Source organism: Heliangelus exortis, chromosome 6, assembly GCF_036169615.1.
Source record: "Heliangelus exortis chromosome 6, bHelExo1.hap1, whole genome shotgun sequence".
Lineage (NCBI taxonomy): Eukaryota > Metazoa > Chordata > Aves > Apodiformes > Trochilidae > Heliangelus > Heliangelus exortis.
In genome coordinates, this window is record NC_092427.1 from 15,212,936 (window position 1) to 15,232,516 (window position 19,581).

Sequence of the window (19,581 nt, forward strand, 5' to 3'; positions counted from 1 at the left end):
TAATAAACACAATCCATCCCCTAAGCACACCACACACATTGTGAAAAGGCAGAAAAAAACCTGACCCATTTCCTAGGAATACTCAAACTAGGGAAGTGTATGCTGTCCATCTCACAGTGCAAGAGCTCTGTGGGTTGAAGAAGAAACTCTATGGCTTGTTCCCTAATTTTCCCTCTTGGAAACAATCTGCAGCCCCAGTGATGCAGGAGTGCAGCACAGAAAATGCCAGGTTTGAGTTTTTCTGGCCTCTGCATAATGTTGTTCTATTGACAGCAAATCAGTTCCTCTGTCAGTAGTGCTCCTGAATACATTTTAAAAGCCTTTCCAAAATTAAGATTATATACTCCAGCAATTTTTAATATGAAAAAGTGTAATCGATAAAATACTGCTGATAGCACACATGATTTGTGGAGAGTGAGAGCAAATATGGATTAGTTCTGGACAAGTTCCGAGTCCGACATATTTCTTAATTACAAGTTGGGTCCCTGACTAGGAATTGCATAACTCAGCTTGGGAATCCCTAAGAAGGAATCATAAGTAGATTCAAAAATTGCATTTGATTTATTTGTTACTTGGCGCTGAAGCAAGCACTCTATTTCCAACGTAGGAGAGGGGATCCCCAGAGAGTCAGCGGAGACACTGCTCCTGCCACCCATCCATCACCTGGGACCGGGTGAGCAACCAGCACCCAGTGCTCCCAAAAGGCCATAAAACAAGCTGTGACAGAGACCCACCTCATGGCAGAAGGCCAAAGTAAAGCTACTCTCCTACAGATCCAACAGGGAACTGTAATGTTGACTGATGTCAGAAGGGACATTTAATCCTGTACCTTCTTTAAAGCACAGACAAGTTTTGAGCAGCCCCAAGGATGGAGAGCCTGCAATCCCTCTAAAATCCTCTCCCAGTGTTGGATTACCCTCCATTTAAATTTTTTTTTTCTTGTACCTGGCCAGAATTTCCTGTATCTCAACCTTGGACTGTTGACCATGCACCTCTGAGAGGATTCGGAGCAAAAATTTTCCAAGTCTAACCAATTTCTCAATGCAAGAACCTGAATAAACACGGCAGGTGCTGCCACTACCCCCAGTAATATGCTGACAGGGATGGAAAAACCTTTGTTGTGTTTTTTCTCCAGTTCCATCTTATTAATCACTGTAATTGTTTGACATCACTTGATAACTCTTCCTTTGCTCTGCACGAAATAGCTTGAGTGGTTTTGCTTCCTTTGAACACCTAGAATGCAGTGTGCCCTCAAATGTCAGCACAATGGAAAACTCTGCTTTTCTTACCAGTCATTTATGAAGCAGGTCCACTCTGGGCAGGCTCTGTCACCTCAGGCAGTTGCCAACATAATGCCACAACCACCAGGTTTCAGTAGAGCTTTTCTAATTACTTTGCCTTGACACTTCAGTACCCATGAGCCCTCAAAGGTGTTTCATAAAGAAACTCTAAGGTATTTTTGTCATCCTGTTGGTGGCAAGCTCTTCTCTCTGCCTAGCAGACCATTGGTATTACAAAACCACCAAGCCTTTGGAAGTGGTCCTTTAAAACTGCATTAATTTCTTTCTAAATCCTGAATTCTACATGCAAGTTCATACACACTTGGTATTTGCTAAACAAATAAAAGGTGTCAGGTAGATTTAGTGGCTCGTTTGCACAGCAGAGGGACAAGCAAATATTATCTTGATTTTTCTGCCCCAAAAGAGAAAATTTTTCCCCAAAGTAGCAGAAAAATCAGTACCACTACTAGAAAAAAAAATAGTTAATGTGAAGTTAATGTGAAGACCCAGCAACCCCCAAATCTATCCAGCAGTATATTCCACTGACAACCTGAGAATATTCTTAAGCTTCAATTAGCTATATTTTAAAGGGTGCATCATTTTAAGAATGTATTATAAAAAAGCAGCGTAATACCTTTAAAAAGTCTATGAAAAAAAAAAACATTTTAATTGCATAAACAGTTTTTCACTGCTCATGTAAAAGAACATCATGTTCCTTATGCTATTAAGTTTCAAGAGTCTCACTTTTAAGCAAAGCTAAACTTTGTATCACTTTTTTTGACAATAAAAAATATTTTGTAAAATTACAATACTTTAAAAAAACTACAGGAGACAACAGTCTTGGGTGCTGTGCTGCAAGCACATAAACCCAGCACCTACAATATAGATTTACCTATACTACTTCTGTGTCATATTTTAAAAATTTGGAAACCAAACCAGGTGATCAGTCAGTATTTAACATCCAGATATTCCTAACCTGTTAAAAGCAGGGCAGCAAAATTAATTTTGCATTAATGATGGGGGAATAATTTGTGTAATTTCCTGAAAGCTTTTGTTTTCCTCAGTATTAGTACTTGGGGGTATAAAACCAAACCATCCAATCATCCAAAAATGCTAACAAGAAAAATAAAAATAAAAAGATAACCAAAGTGTTATGGTAATAGCTACCTTCATCAATTAACTCAATTCTGTTGCTCCAGAGAAAATTTATTACTGTAGCTACAGCTACCACAGGAACAGCCTAAAACCTCTGTGCCCTCTCTGGGACAGGCCAGTGTAGAGACAGGCAAGGCTGGGAAGCAAACATCTTTGCATATCCTATTCTCCCCTTAGAAAGCAAACAATTTCCAAAAGAGAAAGACCCAACACCTTACACAATGAAACATCTTTAAGCAAACCCTAAAAACTTATAGTTTTCACCAATGACCAGGCTGTGTCATGGACTGTAGTCAGATTCCTTTGGGCATCGTTACACTGTACAGACCCAAGAGTGTCCCCAAGTTTTAGCTCCAGATATTTTATCCAAATCCATTATATGAAGTAGTAGCTGCAAAGGTATTTTCTAATGGGTACTGTGGTCTCCTGTTAAAAACACTTTCAGCAGAAATTAAATACTTAGGAAACTGCAGCTATTTCAGCAGATATCCTAAAAGAACAATTACACTCTGCTATGTAAATCAAGTTGTAAATCTATTGGAAAAAAATGCACTAAGTTTATGGACACCTACACATATAATTTTTTTGTTTTTTTTTTAGTTACAGTTTCACAGGTCTCAGGGACATTGATTTGTATTTGCTGTAGAAATATGTTATCAGTAAGACGGAAAGGAAGCAGATTTTCCTGGTTCAGGAACTTATTTCTCTACAGGGGAAAAGCAAATTCCACCAGACATTTTACACTATAAAGTTTGAAAGAAAACAACCTGACCAAGACTTGGCCAATGTAAGCAATGGCTATACACTAGCTGTGAGATATCTAGCAATATGAATATTTGAGCTCAGCTGGATCCCAAAGAAAGCAGCCTGATCACTTGCTCTTTGGGGAAAGGATTCTTTCTAAAATTATAATTTTCACACACAAAAAACTCATTTTAAAGAAATGCAAATCACCATGGCCAGACAACAAGCCTGACGAGTTCTAAATAATTTGTAGAAACCAAGAATATTGATGAGATACTAAAAAAAATCCAAACCCCTCTCTCAGTTCCTCAAACCAAATATAAACATTTTCCAAAACGTTTCAAGAATTTTAAGTCAAAACCCTGCTTTTTGTCGTATGCTATTAGGGGATCTGGATATTCCAGGCCTCATTCAAGGACTTGCTCTTAGAACTGTAGGGGAATAAATTGCATTTTCTTTCTTAAAACACTACCTGTAGGCCTACTTCACCCCTTAAAATTCCATATTGGAAATATTTGGAAATTTACTGTCTGAACTAATTAAAAAAAAACCCCAAAAATAACAGGGTTTCACAGAAATTCATGTTCACACACAGCTCAGATGTTCCTCTGCCAAGGGAAAAACAAAACTCTGCCCAGTCTGTACCCCTGCCATGGCTTGTCCTTAGAGGAAGAGAAGAGTAAATATATTTTAACAAAATAAATAATTACACTATAAGCTTAAAATTCCAGTTTCCTGGTGCCTTCAGGCAGTTTCTTATCTCTGTTGAAAAAAAACAAATGACAAATATTGTCCCTCCTCCTGAGTAAATGTTGCTTTGTTTACTTTGGGCTATTTAAACAACATGAAGTCACAGCTCATCATATAACAGTCTCTTAAGAAGCTGGAGGAAAAGCACTGGTTCTCACACTGAAAATGTGTGGAAAAATAAAAGGGTCTGATTAGTATTTGTTTATAAGGGACTGGCCAGCTACAGCTAAATTAGAAGGCTCATTCCCTCTTCCATGTTTACATTTGAATCATAAGTGAGCAAATAAAATAAAAAAAATAGTAATTCCACCTGCTTTCCACCACCACCATGCAGTGTTAAAGAATCTGTGCTATAAAATAAGGTCACCATCATTATCAGCTGTGTTAAAATATTAGCTAATAGACAATGCTCTAGATTGCTTTTGTGGGATTACCTTAGACCATCCCTAAATTCCAAGATGCATCTAATTCAGTAGCTTTGATTTTTGCCAAGATTAATTGCTCCTGTTGGCATGCCAAGTGCCTTTATAATAAGCAAATATTTTAATTGTCACCAATTAGGGGCATCCGAGATCTTACAGTTACTGAGTCAAGTCCTACTCAAAAATTTACTGGGCTTAACTAAAAGGCTACTACTAGTCTGGATGTACTCCTCACAGTTAACTGGCATCTTCAATGATGAATCCCTGCCAACTGCAAGGTCAGAAAACCCATGTGCTCCCACAGCCTAGAGGAAAGGTGAACTTTTAGAATTGAAGCCTGCATCTTGAGAAAGCTCAGTAAGACTAAGGGATCCAAAAGCATGAGTGGTTTTGGGTATACTGAAGCCAGCTTGCTGTTTTCCAGTTAGCATATTTAAGCAACATGGTAAAATTAATGTTAGACACCTGGGTATCTCTAAGCTGAGATTCCTACAGACATTTGCATCAGAGGCTCTCTTCAGACTTACTCTTAAAGGCCTTGATCTGAAAAAACCTAAACAAGTGTACTAATTTAACCATGGACCTAATTACATTCAACAGAATACTGAAGCTTACCATGAATTTAGTAAGTTTTTACAGTACAAAAGATTGCCTCAGAAATAGCTCTGAACCAGAAGCTGTCCCAGTTTAAGTCTGCTGCACACTGGACTTTTGGGACCAGACGATGCACCCACATGGAGTCTGATGGACACGAGAGTGCCACATCTTACTGCACAAGACTTGTGATATCTCAGTGGTGCTTTGGAAATGTGTTTAAATTATGAGAGCCTCCTGTTCACTCAACTCACTAAAATGACCCTGTTGATGATGCTGTGCATAATGAAAAATCACCCAGAGCCTTATAAAGCAAGAGGAGTAGCTTGCATTCATACAAATTAAATACAGAAGTAGAATATAGATCCAAATCTTTTATTTCCATTTTACCAAAATATTTTGTTGCCTTTTGAGTGTCTGGGTTTCAATCATTATTTAAGTGATCCTGATTAACTATTCAAATTCAAGTAGGTATAATTTGTTTTGTTGTAATATTTTACTGATTTAGGGCTGTTCAGCTTTCCCCATAGAAAAGATGTATTTTCAACTCCTAAACTTAGGTCATGAGCACTATGAAACACCAAAGATATCAGCAGATCTGTGAGGGATAAATGATTGATGAAAGTACAGGTTGATTTCCTCTATTCTCCCTTAACCAAATTTTACTATTTGGCTTGGTTTTTTGCAACTCACATCAGCACACCTCCTAAAACATTCCCTTTCAGATCACAGGGGTGCAAAGCCCCACCTACAGGTTTACTGAAGGGGGTGCCAGCCAGCTCCCACCCCACCTAAATGACCTGGAAATGCAGGGGTCTTCAGTTACTCAAACACTTACTGCATGTGTTATGGGGGCTGTAGGTAACTGTAGTCCAACAACTCTACCCTACAAAGTTTGTAACACTGAAGATGGAAAATAATATGCTGCAATAGTTCTATTAAATACCCCGTGTGTAAGATATAACATTAAAATTACCCTTCACTACAGGCAATATATAATATGGCAAACAGAACTACAGGACCTGTTTTTAAGATTATTTATAATAAACCTATGGTAAGTAATGTTTATTTTACTTATGTATTAGATGGCTTGAAATCAGCAGAGGTTTACACCTGATCATGCAGAAGTAAAGCAGCTTCAGTATCCTTCATCAGGAAAGCTGCTTTTCAGTTAGCTTACTGCTTTCTTTCTGCAGAACTGTATAGGCATTTGTGATTGAAATTCTTGTAACATAGATTTTCATGTCCACCAAAACATATTTACTTGAGTTGATCTAGAAATACAAAAACATTCTACAAAATGTAAAAGAACTGAAGACAACAGACAGCCTGAACAACAGATGGCATTTTCAGAAGACACTAGCATAGCAGTATCTGAACTCCATAGAGTTTTTACACAAGCATAACTAAACCCTAGGACTTCCAAAATAAGTATTTTTACACACACACACACACGTTTACACACACATACACACAGAGATATATATATAAAAAAATCAAAGTAGTTTTGTTCAGCAAACCTAAGAGTCTGAGCCCAGTTTAATATAATTTGGACCTGTCTTCCCTTGGAACTGGGGACCACAATTTAAATTTTACCCCTGAATCCCCCTGTGTATGTATTAAAAACCAAAGCATAAACCTATACACACAGCTAGAGAGAGGTTATTGTTCTACACAGTAATAGCTGAGCACTTTCTGTGCTCCGTACTTTTGAAACTGGAGTCCATTAACCAACTTCTTACCAGGAAACTTAGGATCTTACCTACTTTCTGTAACTATCAACAAGATGCAATTAGAATTAGAGCAGGGATTTGCATCATCTAAAGGTCTAGACTTTTCACTGACCTCCTTGGGCAATTAAGAGCCCAACTACTCGGATCACCAACAGAGGAAATGTACTTGTCCAATTAAAAGATGTGAACAAGCCCTACGTGGCCAGGTCTTCATCCCTGTAAACCTTGAAGTAGATTCAGAGTTTACAAGAGTAGAAGATCTAAGGGTGAAGTTATTCAGTGACTACCCACATAGCTACCACCCTACCTACCTACTCAGAAGACCAAGCAAAGAGTCACTTCTCTTGCTGACTGACCACAAATCACACAAGTAACTAGGATAATGCCTTTAAATGATTTATATTCTGAAAGACATTTTAAGGATTTAGCAGATTACCTGTGGTTGTGACTCCAAACAACTGATCTCTCCCTTCTGAGAGCTATTCTTTCATACAGGTTTTGATGCTTTTTGAGATTATAAACTGCAAGACAGCAGCCACAGCAAGGAAGATGAAGTACAAAGACAGACCAAGGTAATTTCACATCAGTAATTTATGGCATAAATAAAGAACACTGCAAGTGCAGGAAAACTTGGGGAGGTCCGTGGACAAAAAAGAAGTTTGTAACAAACTTCTACAAACTGCTACCACTAAATAGAACAGCCCTGGGAAAAACTTCCAAGTCACTAAGTATGCACTCTAATAATAAATGGCCAAGCAGGAAGGGCTAGATTCACTAATTAAAATACCAAGGTGTAAGGAACGTCACATAAAAACGCAGAAGCAGCAGCAGAAATTTGCAACATCATTGCCTACTACTAACCCACATGTTAAGTTTTGAGTTTCTTTTTGGAAAACCATCTGCCACACAATGAGCAGAGAGCAGTCCATTCAAAGAGCTGGCACGGAGCACTCCAGTAGTAGATTAGCTACTGATATGAAACTGAATGTATTTGGAGAGTATTTCAGACACTAGAACCTGCAGATGGAGAGGATAAAGCCTTATCCAACAGCCCAGACACCACTGGTTAACCAAACTGCTGCATTTTCTGAAGGAACAGTAAGAATTTGGATGCTATTCTTCCACATGTGCTGAGCCCCTTTCCCGTCAATTCCCATTTCAATTTTGTTTTCCAGATAAGGAGCAGCAGATGACAATTGGGTGAGCAGTTATACACTGGACCTGGGGGAGCATGTGTATGCAAAGCTGTACCATCAGATGCCCAAAACTGTTTGTAGAGATGGGTTCCTTCATTTTCCCCCATCATCTCACAAAGGCTCATTCACAAAGCTTTTTTTCATAATTTTTAAAAGTGGGTTTTTGCAGTATCTTCTCAGTTTTTGCAGTTTTCTCAGTTTGCCTAAATCAACCATTTCTCTCCAAGCTCAGGTTTTCCCCGTATGCCTTGCCTTGAGGAACAGAAATGTGGCCCTACCTTCCTTCTTATACTTCCTATCTTCATCCCTGAATCACTTCTCTCTACCTCCCAAAAAAACCCATCTCAAAGCCCTGCACTTGCTAGGTCTTACAGGTAGATATTACCTAGAGAAAGACCATGAAACACTGGTATTATTTTTTGCCAAAAATTAATTCTCTGATCCTCTCCACTGAGAAAGACTTTTTTGGAAGTACAAAGCTTTGTGTTTCATGTTCTCTACTAGGTAAGCAGGGGTTTGTAGCTCTTCCTGTTACCTTCTGCAAGCTTTAAACAAATGACTTCAACTCTGTGTGAAAAAAGGACAGTGGCAGAGGATGAAACATAAAAGGACCACCTGGAGGGGCAAACAGCCAAGGAAAAGGTTTCTACACCTTTCTTGAAGAGTAGGGGAAAAACCCACTAGTTGCAGTTGAATACCAGGTCACTCCAGAGTGGGACAGTAGCCAGAAGGCATAAGGACCTTCCGTCCCTGAAACCTCATGAGCTCCAGAGGTTTAAAGATACACTATGTGAAATCATCTTGAAACCCTAACTTCATCATTGTTATTGCCACCAGCACTTCCCCACTCACTGGGAAATTCTACTGTAGTATGTAGAGTTGTCTCTCCTCTCAGACAGAGTGTGTGTGTGTGGGGGGGGAATTCTGAGAAAAGCAAAATCTGAAATCTAAACTTTTACACAGAGTCAATTCTGCACTGTCCAAGCAGAGGCAGCTTTCAGGTTCTCAGTTGAAGAGGAAGCAGTGGTTTTAGAAAGCTTGGAGCACAGATGAAGACAGACTGAATGTTTTACAGCAAAATGGGAAGATATGTCTGAGTCCAAGCTGTGACAAAATATTTCTGGATTTTAGATTTTCCAATTGCTGCTTCTCCTAGTCTTATTCTAGGGCTGAAGACATCAAAAGCATATTAACAGCTCTTATCAGAGCTCGTAAAGCCACATTCTACTTTGTATTAATAAAAATTGTAATAGTTTTAAGTTTGAAAGCCTGTTTACAGTGAAAGTGACTGATCTTCTAAAATGATGAAACATTTGGGTTTCCCACAGAAACTGGTGAAACATACGTGAGCCTCAGAACACTCAGTCTGCACTATCCAATCAACTCAATGGTATCTTTACCTCCTTTAAATTTAAAATCACTCGGACTTAAATAAAAGTCTTGATACCTGCATATTTATCTCAGAGTGAAGGGCTTCATTTTGCTTTCCAGAGAGCCAACATCAAGAACTCTCTCCCTTTTTAACCCAACAAAAACTTTGCCAGTTACACTGCTCGCTGCCCACACCAGAAGCTTTTAGAGATAAGCTTTCTCATGGCAAATCCACAACCAATTCTCTCTTTTCTCCCCTCACATCTATTCTATCTCACTGAAGAGCGGGGGTGAGTTAAATTTCTTTCCAGTGTTTCAAATAGATTTATTTTAATTTAACACCAGTCTTCCCCAGCATATTTTGTCCCTAAGATTTTTAACAGCAAATAAATCAATCAGGAATGTTGAGAATACAGGTCTTTTTTTTGCCAAGGGAACAACAACAAAAAAAAAAAAGTTATTGAAGCAGAATCAATTATGAATTGCAAGATAATACACAGTCCAAAAGTTACATCAGAGTATTATCAGTCCTGCCAAATGCATCTTTACTGAAATTGTTCAGCAAAAAGAAGGCAATGTATCCTGCACTTACTTCAAGTGCCCCATATATTTCTACAGTAGGTCTTGTTTTTGCAACTGTAACAGTGAAATATTACACACATATTGCCATCTCATGGATACTACAAACACTTGTTTAAAATTCCAAGAATGTAATCCCTAACTGAAAAATACACAGAAGCCACAGCAAATAAAATTGTGGTAAGATTTACAACCTGAAAGGAGGACCTTTACATTTGAAACAACCCTAGAATCTGCCTCAGATTCACTCGTAGTAGTTACTATTTTTATGACTTGGCTCAGACTTGCTTTAATCTCTTTATTTAGGGAGAAACTGCAAGCTTGCCAACTCCAGCAAATGTTAAGTACTTCAGTAAATTCCCCATCAATATAGGTCGTGCATTCGAGGGAATTCGAGGGAATAAGTTCTGCTCTATCTCCTCCAAAGGAGATTTCAGAATAAAATGGTGATGGGAGAGAGTGTTGAACAATGTGGCTAAACCCCTCTTTCAGCTCCATCCTACCCTCCAGACATCTGTCTCCACTTTCTTGTGCTGCAATTGAGATCCTGCATGATCCAGCTTACCCAGCCTGCTGCTATCCTACATTCCCTTGATCCAAACAGGCAGGAGAGCACATGTATTGCCAATACTTTCATGCCATAGTTCTTCTATTAAAGTTCAGTGATAGTAGAGAAGCAAATCCAAGCAAGTCAGCAAAAATCACAGGAAACCAAACAGATTTAAAGATGAGATGTACAGGGATACAGGTTTAATAGACTATGCAGACTTTCCGGACTCTCTCTCCAAATTGCTTGAACCCATCAATTCCTTTCAACCCCAGAGTTCTGCTTTTAAAAACTTGGCAAGCAGCAAAAGCATTTCTCTTTTCCGAAGCTATTCCCGAACAAATGAATCTACCCAAAAAGCTCAGACCTCAAGCAAACAACTTTCTCCTCCTTTCTTCACCTTACCGAGCAGGACCCCCCAGCTGCCCCCACCATGGGGGTGGTGGCAGTCGGTCACCTGGTGACCCGCAGGGAGCCCTCCTGCCCGGGGCATGCCCATCGCCCGCTTCAGCGGTGCAGCTGCCGCCTGTCCCCGGGCTGGGGGCTGCCGAGCCCCGGCCCCACAGCTCCCTTCCTCCCTCTCTCCCCCCCCCCGAGCAGGGGCTCTGGGCGTTCCGCTCCCAGCCTCTCCATCACCATCCTCCGCACCAGCGGCACGGGAAGGACATGCGAGCGCCTGCCCCGGAGGATGCGGGGACACGGTGATGGCCCCCTCGGCAAGGAGGGGAGCCCGGCCGGCGGGAGCTGAGGACACCGCACCCCCTCCCACGGCGGTACCGGCACCTCGGACCGCCCAGCAGCCCGCCCGGCCCCGGCTGCCTGCATGGCCGGCAATGCATACACAGCGGCTGCCGGGGAGCGGGGACGCTGCTGGGAAAAGGAAGGAAGAAAGGAAGGAAGAAAGGAGAGGATGGGGGGGAAAGCAAGAGAAGAAGCCATTACCAGAGTTTTGTTCCCGTTCTTGCTGAGGGGGCCGCGGAAAACTCCCTTGATGTTGCGAAAGTGCCCGTTGCTGAGGTGCGCGGAGCTGATGACAATGTAGTAGCACTCCATGGGGACGGGGATGGGGACGGGGCCACCTCCCCGCCGCCGGCTCAGCGCTCAGGCCGGCCCGGGCTGGAGGAGGGGGGGGGGATGAGAAGGGGGGTGGGATGGGCGGGATGCAGCCCCTCAGGCTCGTCTGGGCGCTGGCTGCCGTGGGGGGAGCGGCGGCGGGGCCGCGACGGAGCCGTCTGAGCCGCGGGCGCTGGCGGGCATGGTGTTATTCCAGCGAGCAGCCCCGAGTGCTGTTATAGCGAGCAGCCTTGCCGGTCGGCTGCACTGAGCCAATGGCAGGGAGCCGCTGGGCTGGCACCGAGCGCTGTCAGAGGAGGACATCTGTCACACGCCGCCTTCCCCGCCACCCACAGCCCCCACGCCCCGCTGCCCCCGCCGCGGAGGGGCCGGCACCCCCCGCCTGGGCGGCGGCAGGTAAAGGGAGGGAAGGGGGGGTGAAGAAAAGGGCAGACTCGCCACCCCGACCGCGGCGAGCGCCGAAGCACCGCATGTAAGAGAGGGGGTGCCCCCTCAAGGGTTCCCCTTTTCCTTTGGAGGTGGATGGGAAGGGGGAGGGGGGGGGGGGGGGAGTGCCAGCTGCCGTGGGCACAGCGGCGTGGTTCCTCCGCGATTTGGGGGGGTGGGAGGACAGGGAGAAATGGCCGGGGGTGCCCCCCCCGCAAGCCCCTCCCCCCGAGCATCCTCCGCGCCCTGCCGCTGCACCCTTTTCTGTTCTGTTATCAGGTTTGTTAAAGCCCAACTCAGCCGGCACCCCGCGGAAAGGACCCAAAGCCCCTGCCCGGCGCTTTCGGCTTCTCCGGCCAGTGGCAGCGTAATTGGGGTGAAATGGGTCATTTTCCACCCCCGCAGAGGGCAGGCGACAGCCGCGCATCCCCGCCCGGCAAAAATCGTAAAAAAAATAAAATAATAATAATAAAAAAAAAAATACTGGGGAAAGCCTAGGAGGAGCGGCGGAGAGAGGGCAGCATCCCTGGGGGCCGCCCCGCACACCCACCTCCCCACCGTTACTCACGGCTTGCCCGGCCGGCCCGACTGAAAGAAAAGCAGAACAACCTTGGTTCGATGCAAAACCACCACTTCTGCTTGGCACAAAACCACCCTGGTTCAATGCAGAACCACCAAATGGACTGGTGCAGAACCACCACATGGCTTGGTGCAGAACCACCACCCTGGTTTGGTACATCAGCATGGGGAAACTCTTAATATACACTGTACTCCTTCACCATCCTAAGTGCTTTTTTCTTTTTTTTTCTTTTTTGCTTTTTTTTGCTTTTTTTTTTGCAGCATTCAAATCAGAACTCACTGCTAGAATCAGACTTTGTCACAGGATAAGATATACATTTAATAAAGATGCTCAAATCTTTTCTCCCCCCTTCTGTGATTTGCAGCTCTATCACACAAGACTTGAAACACTCTTGGCTGGCTCATGTTCTAGCCTGCCTTACCTTTATTCTGGATTGCTAAAATTAAGATTTATGAGTTGAAATTCCAGTGCCAGAAGAGGGAACACCTCAGAAAATAAGCTCACAACCATGATGTAACATATGAAAATGTCTCTTAGTAAGCATTTACTGTGGGCAACATAATACCACCATCCTATCATCTTGTCTTCCGAAATAAATGAACAACTTCCAGGAAATTTGGGGAGAAGGGGAAAACACTTTCCTGGCAGATTCCCATCTTTGCAGTTTGTGTCCTTGATTTAAAAAGCCCCAATTTACAAGAGGTGCTTTCCTCCAATAAGCATTTTCTATCAATACTTCCTTTTGTGCACAGCAATCAGTAAATTTTGACAGCTGCCACTCATCCTTCAGCATTTTCAGTACTTAGGAAAGAATCAGAGAAATGGCAAAAGTGGAGATTTTGACAGCTGAGACACAGGTGAGAGATCAGAATTTGCTGCATCTTGTTACAGCCAAAAAAGAGAATGAAAATATACACACACATAGTAACACTATTTTTCTGCTTACAAGTATGTATGTGTACATCCAGAAATAACCAGTAAATTTATTACAGTGTAAAAATGAAGTTGGTATTGAAAATATTTGATATTTGACACAGCAAATTTAAGGCCCGATTCCAATTTCAGACAGGATCACAAGAATGATTCTCTTTCAAAACAATCCCAAGTTTAGGTAGGATAGAGTTGTGAAAAGACAGAAGGAATAATAACAATGAAAATAAATAAGATCATGCAGCTCCTTGTTAATAAATATATTCTGACTTGAACCAAAACAACTTTCTCCACCTTTTAAATGTCAGGACCTTTCTGCCTGGGACTGCAACTCTTCACAATCTACTCCGTGCATCCACTATTTCAAAGAATGAGAACATTTTTCTCTGAAATATTTGCATTGACCATTTCATTGCACATGGCTGACCCATTCAATTACACCTACCACAGTCATACCCAGGCACTTTCGGGGTTGTACAGCTGCTCTTCAGCCTTGCAGAAAGATGCAGGCACTGCTTGTACACTCTTGTTAGAACATGAGGACAGGAAGAATGTCTCCTGGTAGCAACAGAGAAATAATCTACTCCAGTCTGAAAGGATCAGTGTGCTCTATAACAAATGAGGGTGCCCAAAACAGTTTTAAAAGCTGCTATTGCTTCTGCTAATGAGGATGTTTTGCTGATGTGGATGTTGTCATCACGTAGGTGTTTCTGCCCTCCCAAATATTTTTTGTTTGTTGTTATTTTTAATAAATTGCTAATTTTATCAGTCCCTAGACCCATGGCTGCTATATAAATCAGTCTTACCTGTTTTTGTCCTATTTCTCTGGGTAAGCATCTGGGTTTAGAGCTGTGTAGACTACTATTTAGTCAACTGTCTGAATAATAATAACAACAACAATAATAATAATGATGATGATTATTATCATCATTATGATTTTCTCATTCTCTTTTTCTTCTAGATACTTCCTACTAGGAAAGGAGCTGTTTTTTTACAAGGAGCTGTTCCTATATAAAACTGTAAATATTAACTCAAGAAACAGACTCCAGAGTTGAAAGACTTTTTGGAAAACTTGTGAACTAGAAGCAAGTAAACAGGTTACACAAATTCACATACATTGTACTGGTATTCTGCCAGTGACAATACTCACTATTCTGCATTCTAATATTTAATAACATTCATCATTCAAGAAATAGTACTGGGATAATCAATCCAGAAAAAAATATTCAACAATATAAACAATCCCTGTTTGTATAACAGCCTTTAAAGCACGGCACAGAGTATGTGTTCCTGAGTTAATATATCCTGTGCAATCATTCACTGACTGCTGAAACATATCCATCAAGGAGAGAAAGAAATATATGTGCTGGTAGTCACAGGAAACTCAATTCAGTGCCAGTAGCGATTCTTATTGGATTCAATAAAATTCAGTTTATCCTAAGAATATCTCCCTGTAAGTAATCTGCTGTCTAAGACACACCTTTTTACTGTCTCCTGCACTCTCAGTCTCCTTTTTTATTGTGTTGGGTTTTTTTTTCCTTTTCACTTAGCCTTGGATGTGTTTCCTGGTTTCATATGTCTGCTATCCTTGCATTAAGCAGAAAGAAAACCAGGAGTAACCTGGGCATCTTTTAAAGGCCATTGTGGTGTAGTACACATTATACACTCCATTAGAAAGGGATTCACTCATCAGCTGTTGAGGTGGTGAAGCTAGAAGGAAGGAAGCTGGGACACTCTGATAGTTCCTCAGCACATCCTTCACCCTATGAGAAGAGTATCAGAGTGGGTTCTCTGGTTCAACACATGGGTGCAATGGAGCACTGTGATCCCAAAAGCTGAGGAAAAGCTGTAGGAATTCCCAAGTCCAGTAGCATGCAGTCAAATCCTGGGCTGTACCCTGCAGCTCTCAGAATCACAGGGACACTGCCAATCACAGGGCTTAAACTAATATTTCTGCTTGGTCCTACAACAAAGATTTTTTTTTTCTTCTTCTTTGCTCCCTCATCCCTCCAAAGCACATCTTTTATACCATGCTCCTGCACAAGCAGAAACCTGGTGAGAATAATCCCCTCCCTCATTTCACATAGCCACAGCACATCTCTATCTATCCCTGAAACAAATTTGTGTGGGTAAAAGATGCAAACTCTTTCCCACCCCTTCACTTCCAAATTGCCATTACTACCACTGTCTGTTTGAGGATACTACTGGGAAAAAAAACAACAAACAACCAAAACCAACAACAAACTAACAGCTTTCTGTTGTTATTGACTCAAATACACTGATGTCTCTATCTTCCTTTCTTAATGTTTATGCTGCAGAATTTCCCCAACAGCTCATGTAACACTCCTTTTTTTTTCTCTAATCCCCTTCTAAAAACAATAGAAAATAATAAAAACAAACACAAAATGAACAAACAAAAAAAAAAAAAAACCACCACATCCAAATGACAGAGTATGGGACATCAACAAGTAACTGATGTACCACCAAAGCATTAAACATCAGGAGGCTTATACAAGGGCCAGAAAGCTCCTGGTGGTCCAGCCAAGGTGAAAGAACCCTCTGCCAAAGCCACTGTTGTCCATTTCAAACACTGAAAATGCAATTCTCTCTGCTATGCTAAACACTGTCTTACAAGCAAATCCTCCATCATCCACACAAGAAGAGCAGCCCTACATGAAAAGCAAATGGAGCCAGCTACTGCTATGTGAATCCCAAGAACAATCTGTGATGCAATCAGAGTTTCCCAACAACAACAGAGCCCAAAAATCCAAATCAAAACCAATCAGAACAAATGTAATCAAATTATGAACAATCATACGACAAAAACTGAATCATGATCTCACCAATGGCAGTGCCTCCATTTTTCGCAGCTGACTGCTACACCCTCTTCAGCTTCACTTCTGTGACAACCTGGCACAAAAAAGTAAGGAACAATCTCTCAGAGACAGCATGGAAAAACTCAGTGAAACAAAATACCCCTCTATACATTAAAAAAAAAAAAAAAGGTAGTAAGGCCACAGAACGGGTGCACTTCCACGATCACCAGCCAACCCTCTCCAAAATCCACCGGTTTTAATTTTTACCAATTACGATTTTCACTTAATTTTAAACAGTTAAAGCTTGCTCTGTTAAAGAATACAACACTTCAAAGATACTTAAGAAATAAAAGGCATTTAACCAAAAGAAACAAGGCATCAAAAGACAACCTGGTAAACAAAAGCAAATTAATAAATAAATAGGAAAATGGTTAATTTTGAGGTCTAGGATTGCAGATGGGCGTGGCCATTTATCAGAAACAGATTCTTTCCCTTGACAACACCAACACAACTTTTTCCAGAGTTAAAAGTTCTGGAGAACTGATCAAAAGTCTTCTGTGGCCAAGAGGAAGGAAACTTCACCTACAGTGAAGGAGGAGACATTTCCATTAGAAGTCCTAAGTTCATCTCAGGACTTGGCATTAGCTCCAAGCTTTTCCACTGGGTGGTGGTAATGAGATCAAGAAGTTCAAGAGAACTGATAATCCAGGATCTCAGAACACAGCCAGTATTCATTATGTCTCAAAATACACAAAGGTTTGTGTGTGGGAATATGCATACCTACTGATGTGTACACACACAACACCATAAAGGATGACTGAAGTAGTTTTGAAACTACTTCTATCATCTATCTACTTTCTATCATCTTTTGAAAGATGATAGAAAAATTATGTATATTATATATATGTGTGTGTGTGTGTATATATATATGTTTCCTTTTGGGAAGGCTGGTGTACTAATTCAAAAATTAATCTTATAAACATCATTTGCTTCTTTGGCAGTCAGTTCAATGACAGAATTGTCTCAATGTAAAAGCTGACGAGAGCTGGGGTGGCAGTGATGACGGGTCAGAAAGTAGCACTATATTATTTCTAAATGAGCTAATATAAATTAGAGACATACTGGGGAAGAAAAACCCTGGTGATTAAAATTTCAACACATTTCACAGAGTTCAATATATGACACGCTATTATGGCTTCCTTTCTCATGTGATCTGTAATAGTCACAGAAAAGAATGGAAATGAAATTAAAAATGATGTGTTTACTTTCTTAATATTACACATTTCAGTGAGATCCAATTTTAGAATGGGAACATTTGGCATCATGTGAAAATCAAACCCCTTTACAATATTTATGGTTGCAGCCTCCCAGTTTAAGACACCATAAATCACATCAGGCATTAATTGTTTCCCTTTCAGAGGGTGCTTGTTCTAACAACACCAAAACCCAGCAGAATATTAAGTACAGGCTGGGGAAGGATATTTCTAATGTTGTATAACATATTACCATGTACAATTTAGATCATAACCCTTTACACCACAGATTATATAAGGAGCAGTTAATAGATATATATGGACGTAATCAAAGAGTTTGTTTTAAACCTCCAGCAGCAGTGAGACCAGTGATGCTGGGCAGTCCCAGCTTTACCTCCTGGATCCTGGGAATGACAGCCCATGGCACAGGTCAGGAACAGCATTGGCAAGATTTGCTTGGGAAAATTAAGCAATAATCAGAGGCTGTCCAAGCTGTACATCTACATTGGTTTACTGGTCTGCACCAAGTTTCATTTCCCCATTTTATCTGAGTTGTATGGTTAATTTTTTATGATTTGCTTTTTTGGTGGTTTTTTTTTTTTTCACTCTACAGCTTAAAATGGGTGTAGAATTCCTCACAGGAATATGTATGACCTGCATGATACATCATAATAATTTTTAAACCCCACTATTTTTATGACTTATTCTTAAACACAGGTAGATACATGGTAATAGCCTTGAAGTGCTCATTATGGTCCTCCTGAGTGCTGCTTAACACTATCAACTTGCTGTGTGAAAGGCCCTGTTTACTCATTAGAACAATTATAATTTTTTCCTCACTAACTAATGATTTACTGATCTGCCTACTGTAGCAAAAAAATATAATTACAAACAAACACATTAAAGATACTTTCAAAAGAATTTTATCCAACTTTCAAAATATTAATAACTTATGTGCTTAATTAAAGACAGTCATATCAAAATAGCCTTGAGCACATTATAGATTACTGGCCTGAAAAAAATTCATTAGGAGAAACAAAGTCAGTATTGTTCTAAAAATAGAGAGGACTTCCAAAGCCCAGCATATAGGTTTTGGCATTTTGACAATTAAAAATTGTCTACAGAATTCATTTAATTAAGTAAAAACTTAACTCATTAGCTCAAGCTAGATAAATCATGCTTAGATTTTATATAAATGTACATTTCCTTGGGTATCTGTAAAACCTGTGTAATCAGAAGACAAGGCAGAATACTATTAATAGCATTATCAAGACAACTGCCATGGGTAAGCTGAAAAATCTGTGCCCAAGCAGGAACACGAGCAGTCTTTTTTTTCATCCAGTTTTTGAGTTGCCTTGGAGCTATATTGCTCTTCTGTTGCTGAACCCTGAATCAAGAGTCCCTTTTCTCTCCAAGATAGGATGATAAGATTTTTTTATTTTAATGACTGTATCTTATTTTGATTTCATGAATAAGCATTCTGACCTCATTTAAGTATAATCTGAGTGGAAAAGGGCTTAGGAGGTCTCAAGATCTTTCTTCTCTACAGCTTCCTTCACGTGGCCCTTTAGCCCAGTAGTTCCTGGTGGGAAGTACAGGGATGGGACCACCAAAAATAAACCTTTTTGAGTTTTAAAAGATCACCTTACACTTCCTTCTTTGCATAATTCTGACACAGTGTATGCACACACATATATAGTTAGTTAGTTAGTTAGAAGCTAATTTTTCACTTTCAATATTGCAGCCTGCACTCCAGTGTCACTTGATGTACTTCCATAATAGTGTATTACACTTTCTCCACACAAACCTGAATTTAACACAGGATTATCTGTTACTTGTATCTACAAACATTCAAAATAATGGATATTTGCTTTTACAGGCTTACCTCACTGACACCTCCTAAATTAACCTTGAATTAACTTTAACATCAGCATTCCCATCAGAACCAATGATCCTGATGCATTTGAAATGCAAGAAAAAGAAAAGGAAGTAAAGAATATTTTTAAAGTCAAAAGGAAAATAAAACTGCTCCTTGGGAATTAGTGTGCTGTATACTTTTTAGAGGAAATTGCATTTACTGGAAAACAAAAAAATTAAAACAAAACACGCAGAAGAAAAAAAACCCAACATA

The 19,581-nt window shown here is 40.6% G+C and overlaps 1 protein-coding gene and 1 long non-coding RNA gene across 2 annotated transcripts in view; one reads left to right on the plus strand and one right to left on the minus strand.

The window, feature by feature from the left end:
• ZNF804A (zinc finger protein 804A) overlaps positions 1-11,770 on the minus strand; it is a 148,385-nt gene extending 136,615 nt beyond the window's left edge. Inside the window, exon 1 of the mRNA XM_071746796.1 lies at positions 11,314-11,770. Within this exon, the coding sequence (XP_071602897.1) occupies positions 11,314-11,424 (111 nt within the window). The 5' untranslated portion in view covers positions 11,425-11,770. The remainder of the gene's footprint in view (positions 1-11,313) is intronic.
• The window catches only part of LOC139797501 (uncharacterized), a 118,288-nt gene that overhangs the window by 69,267 nt on the left and 29,440 nt on the right, over positions 1-19,581 (plus strand). The window lies entirely within an intron of this gene.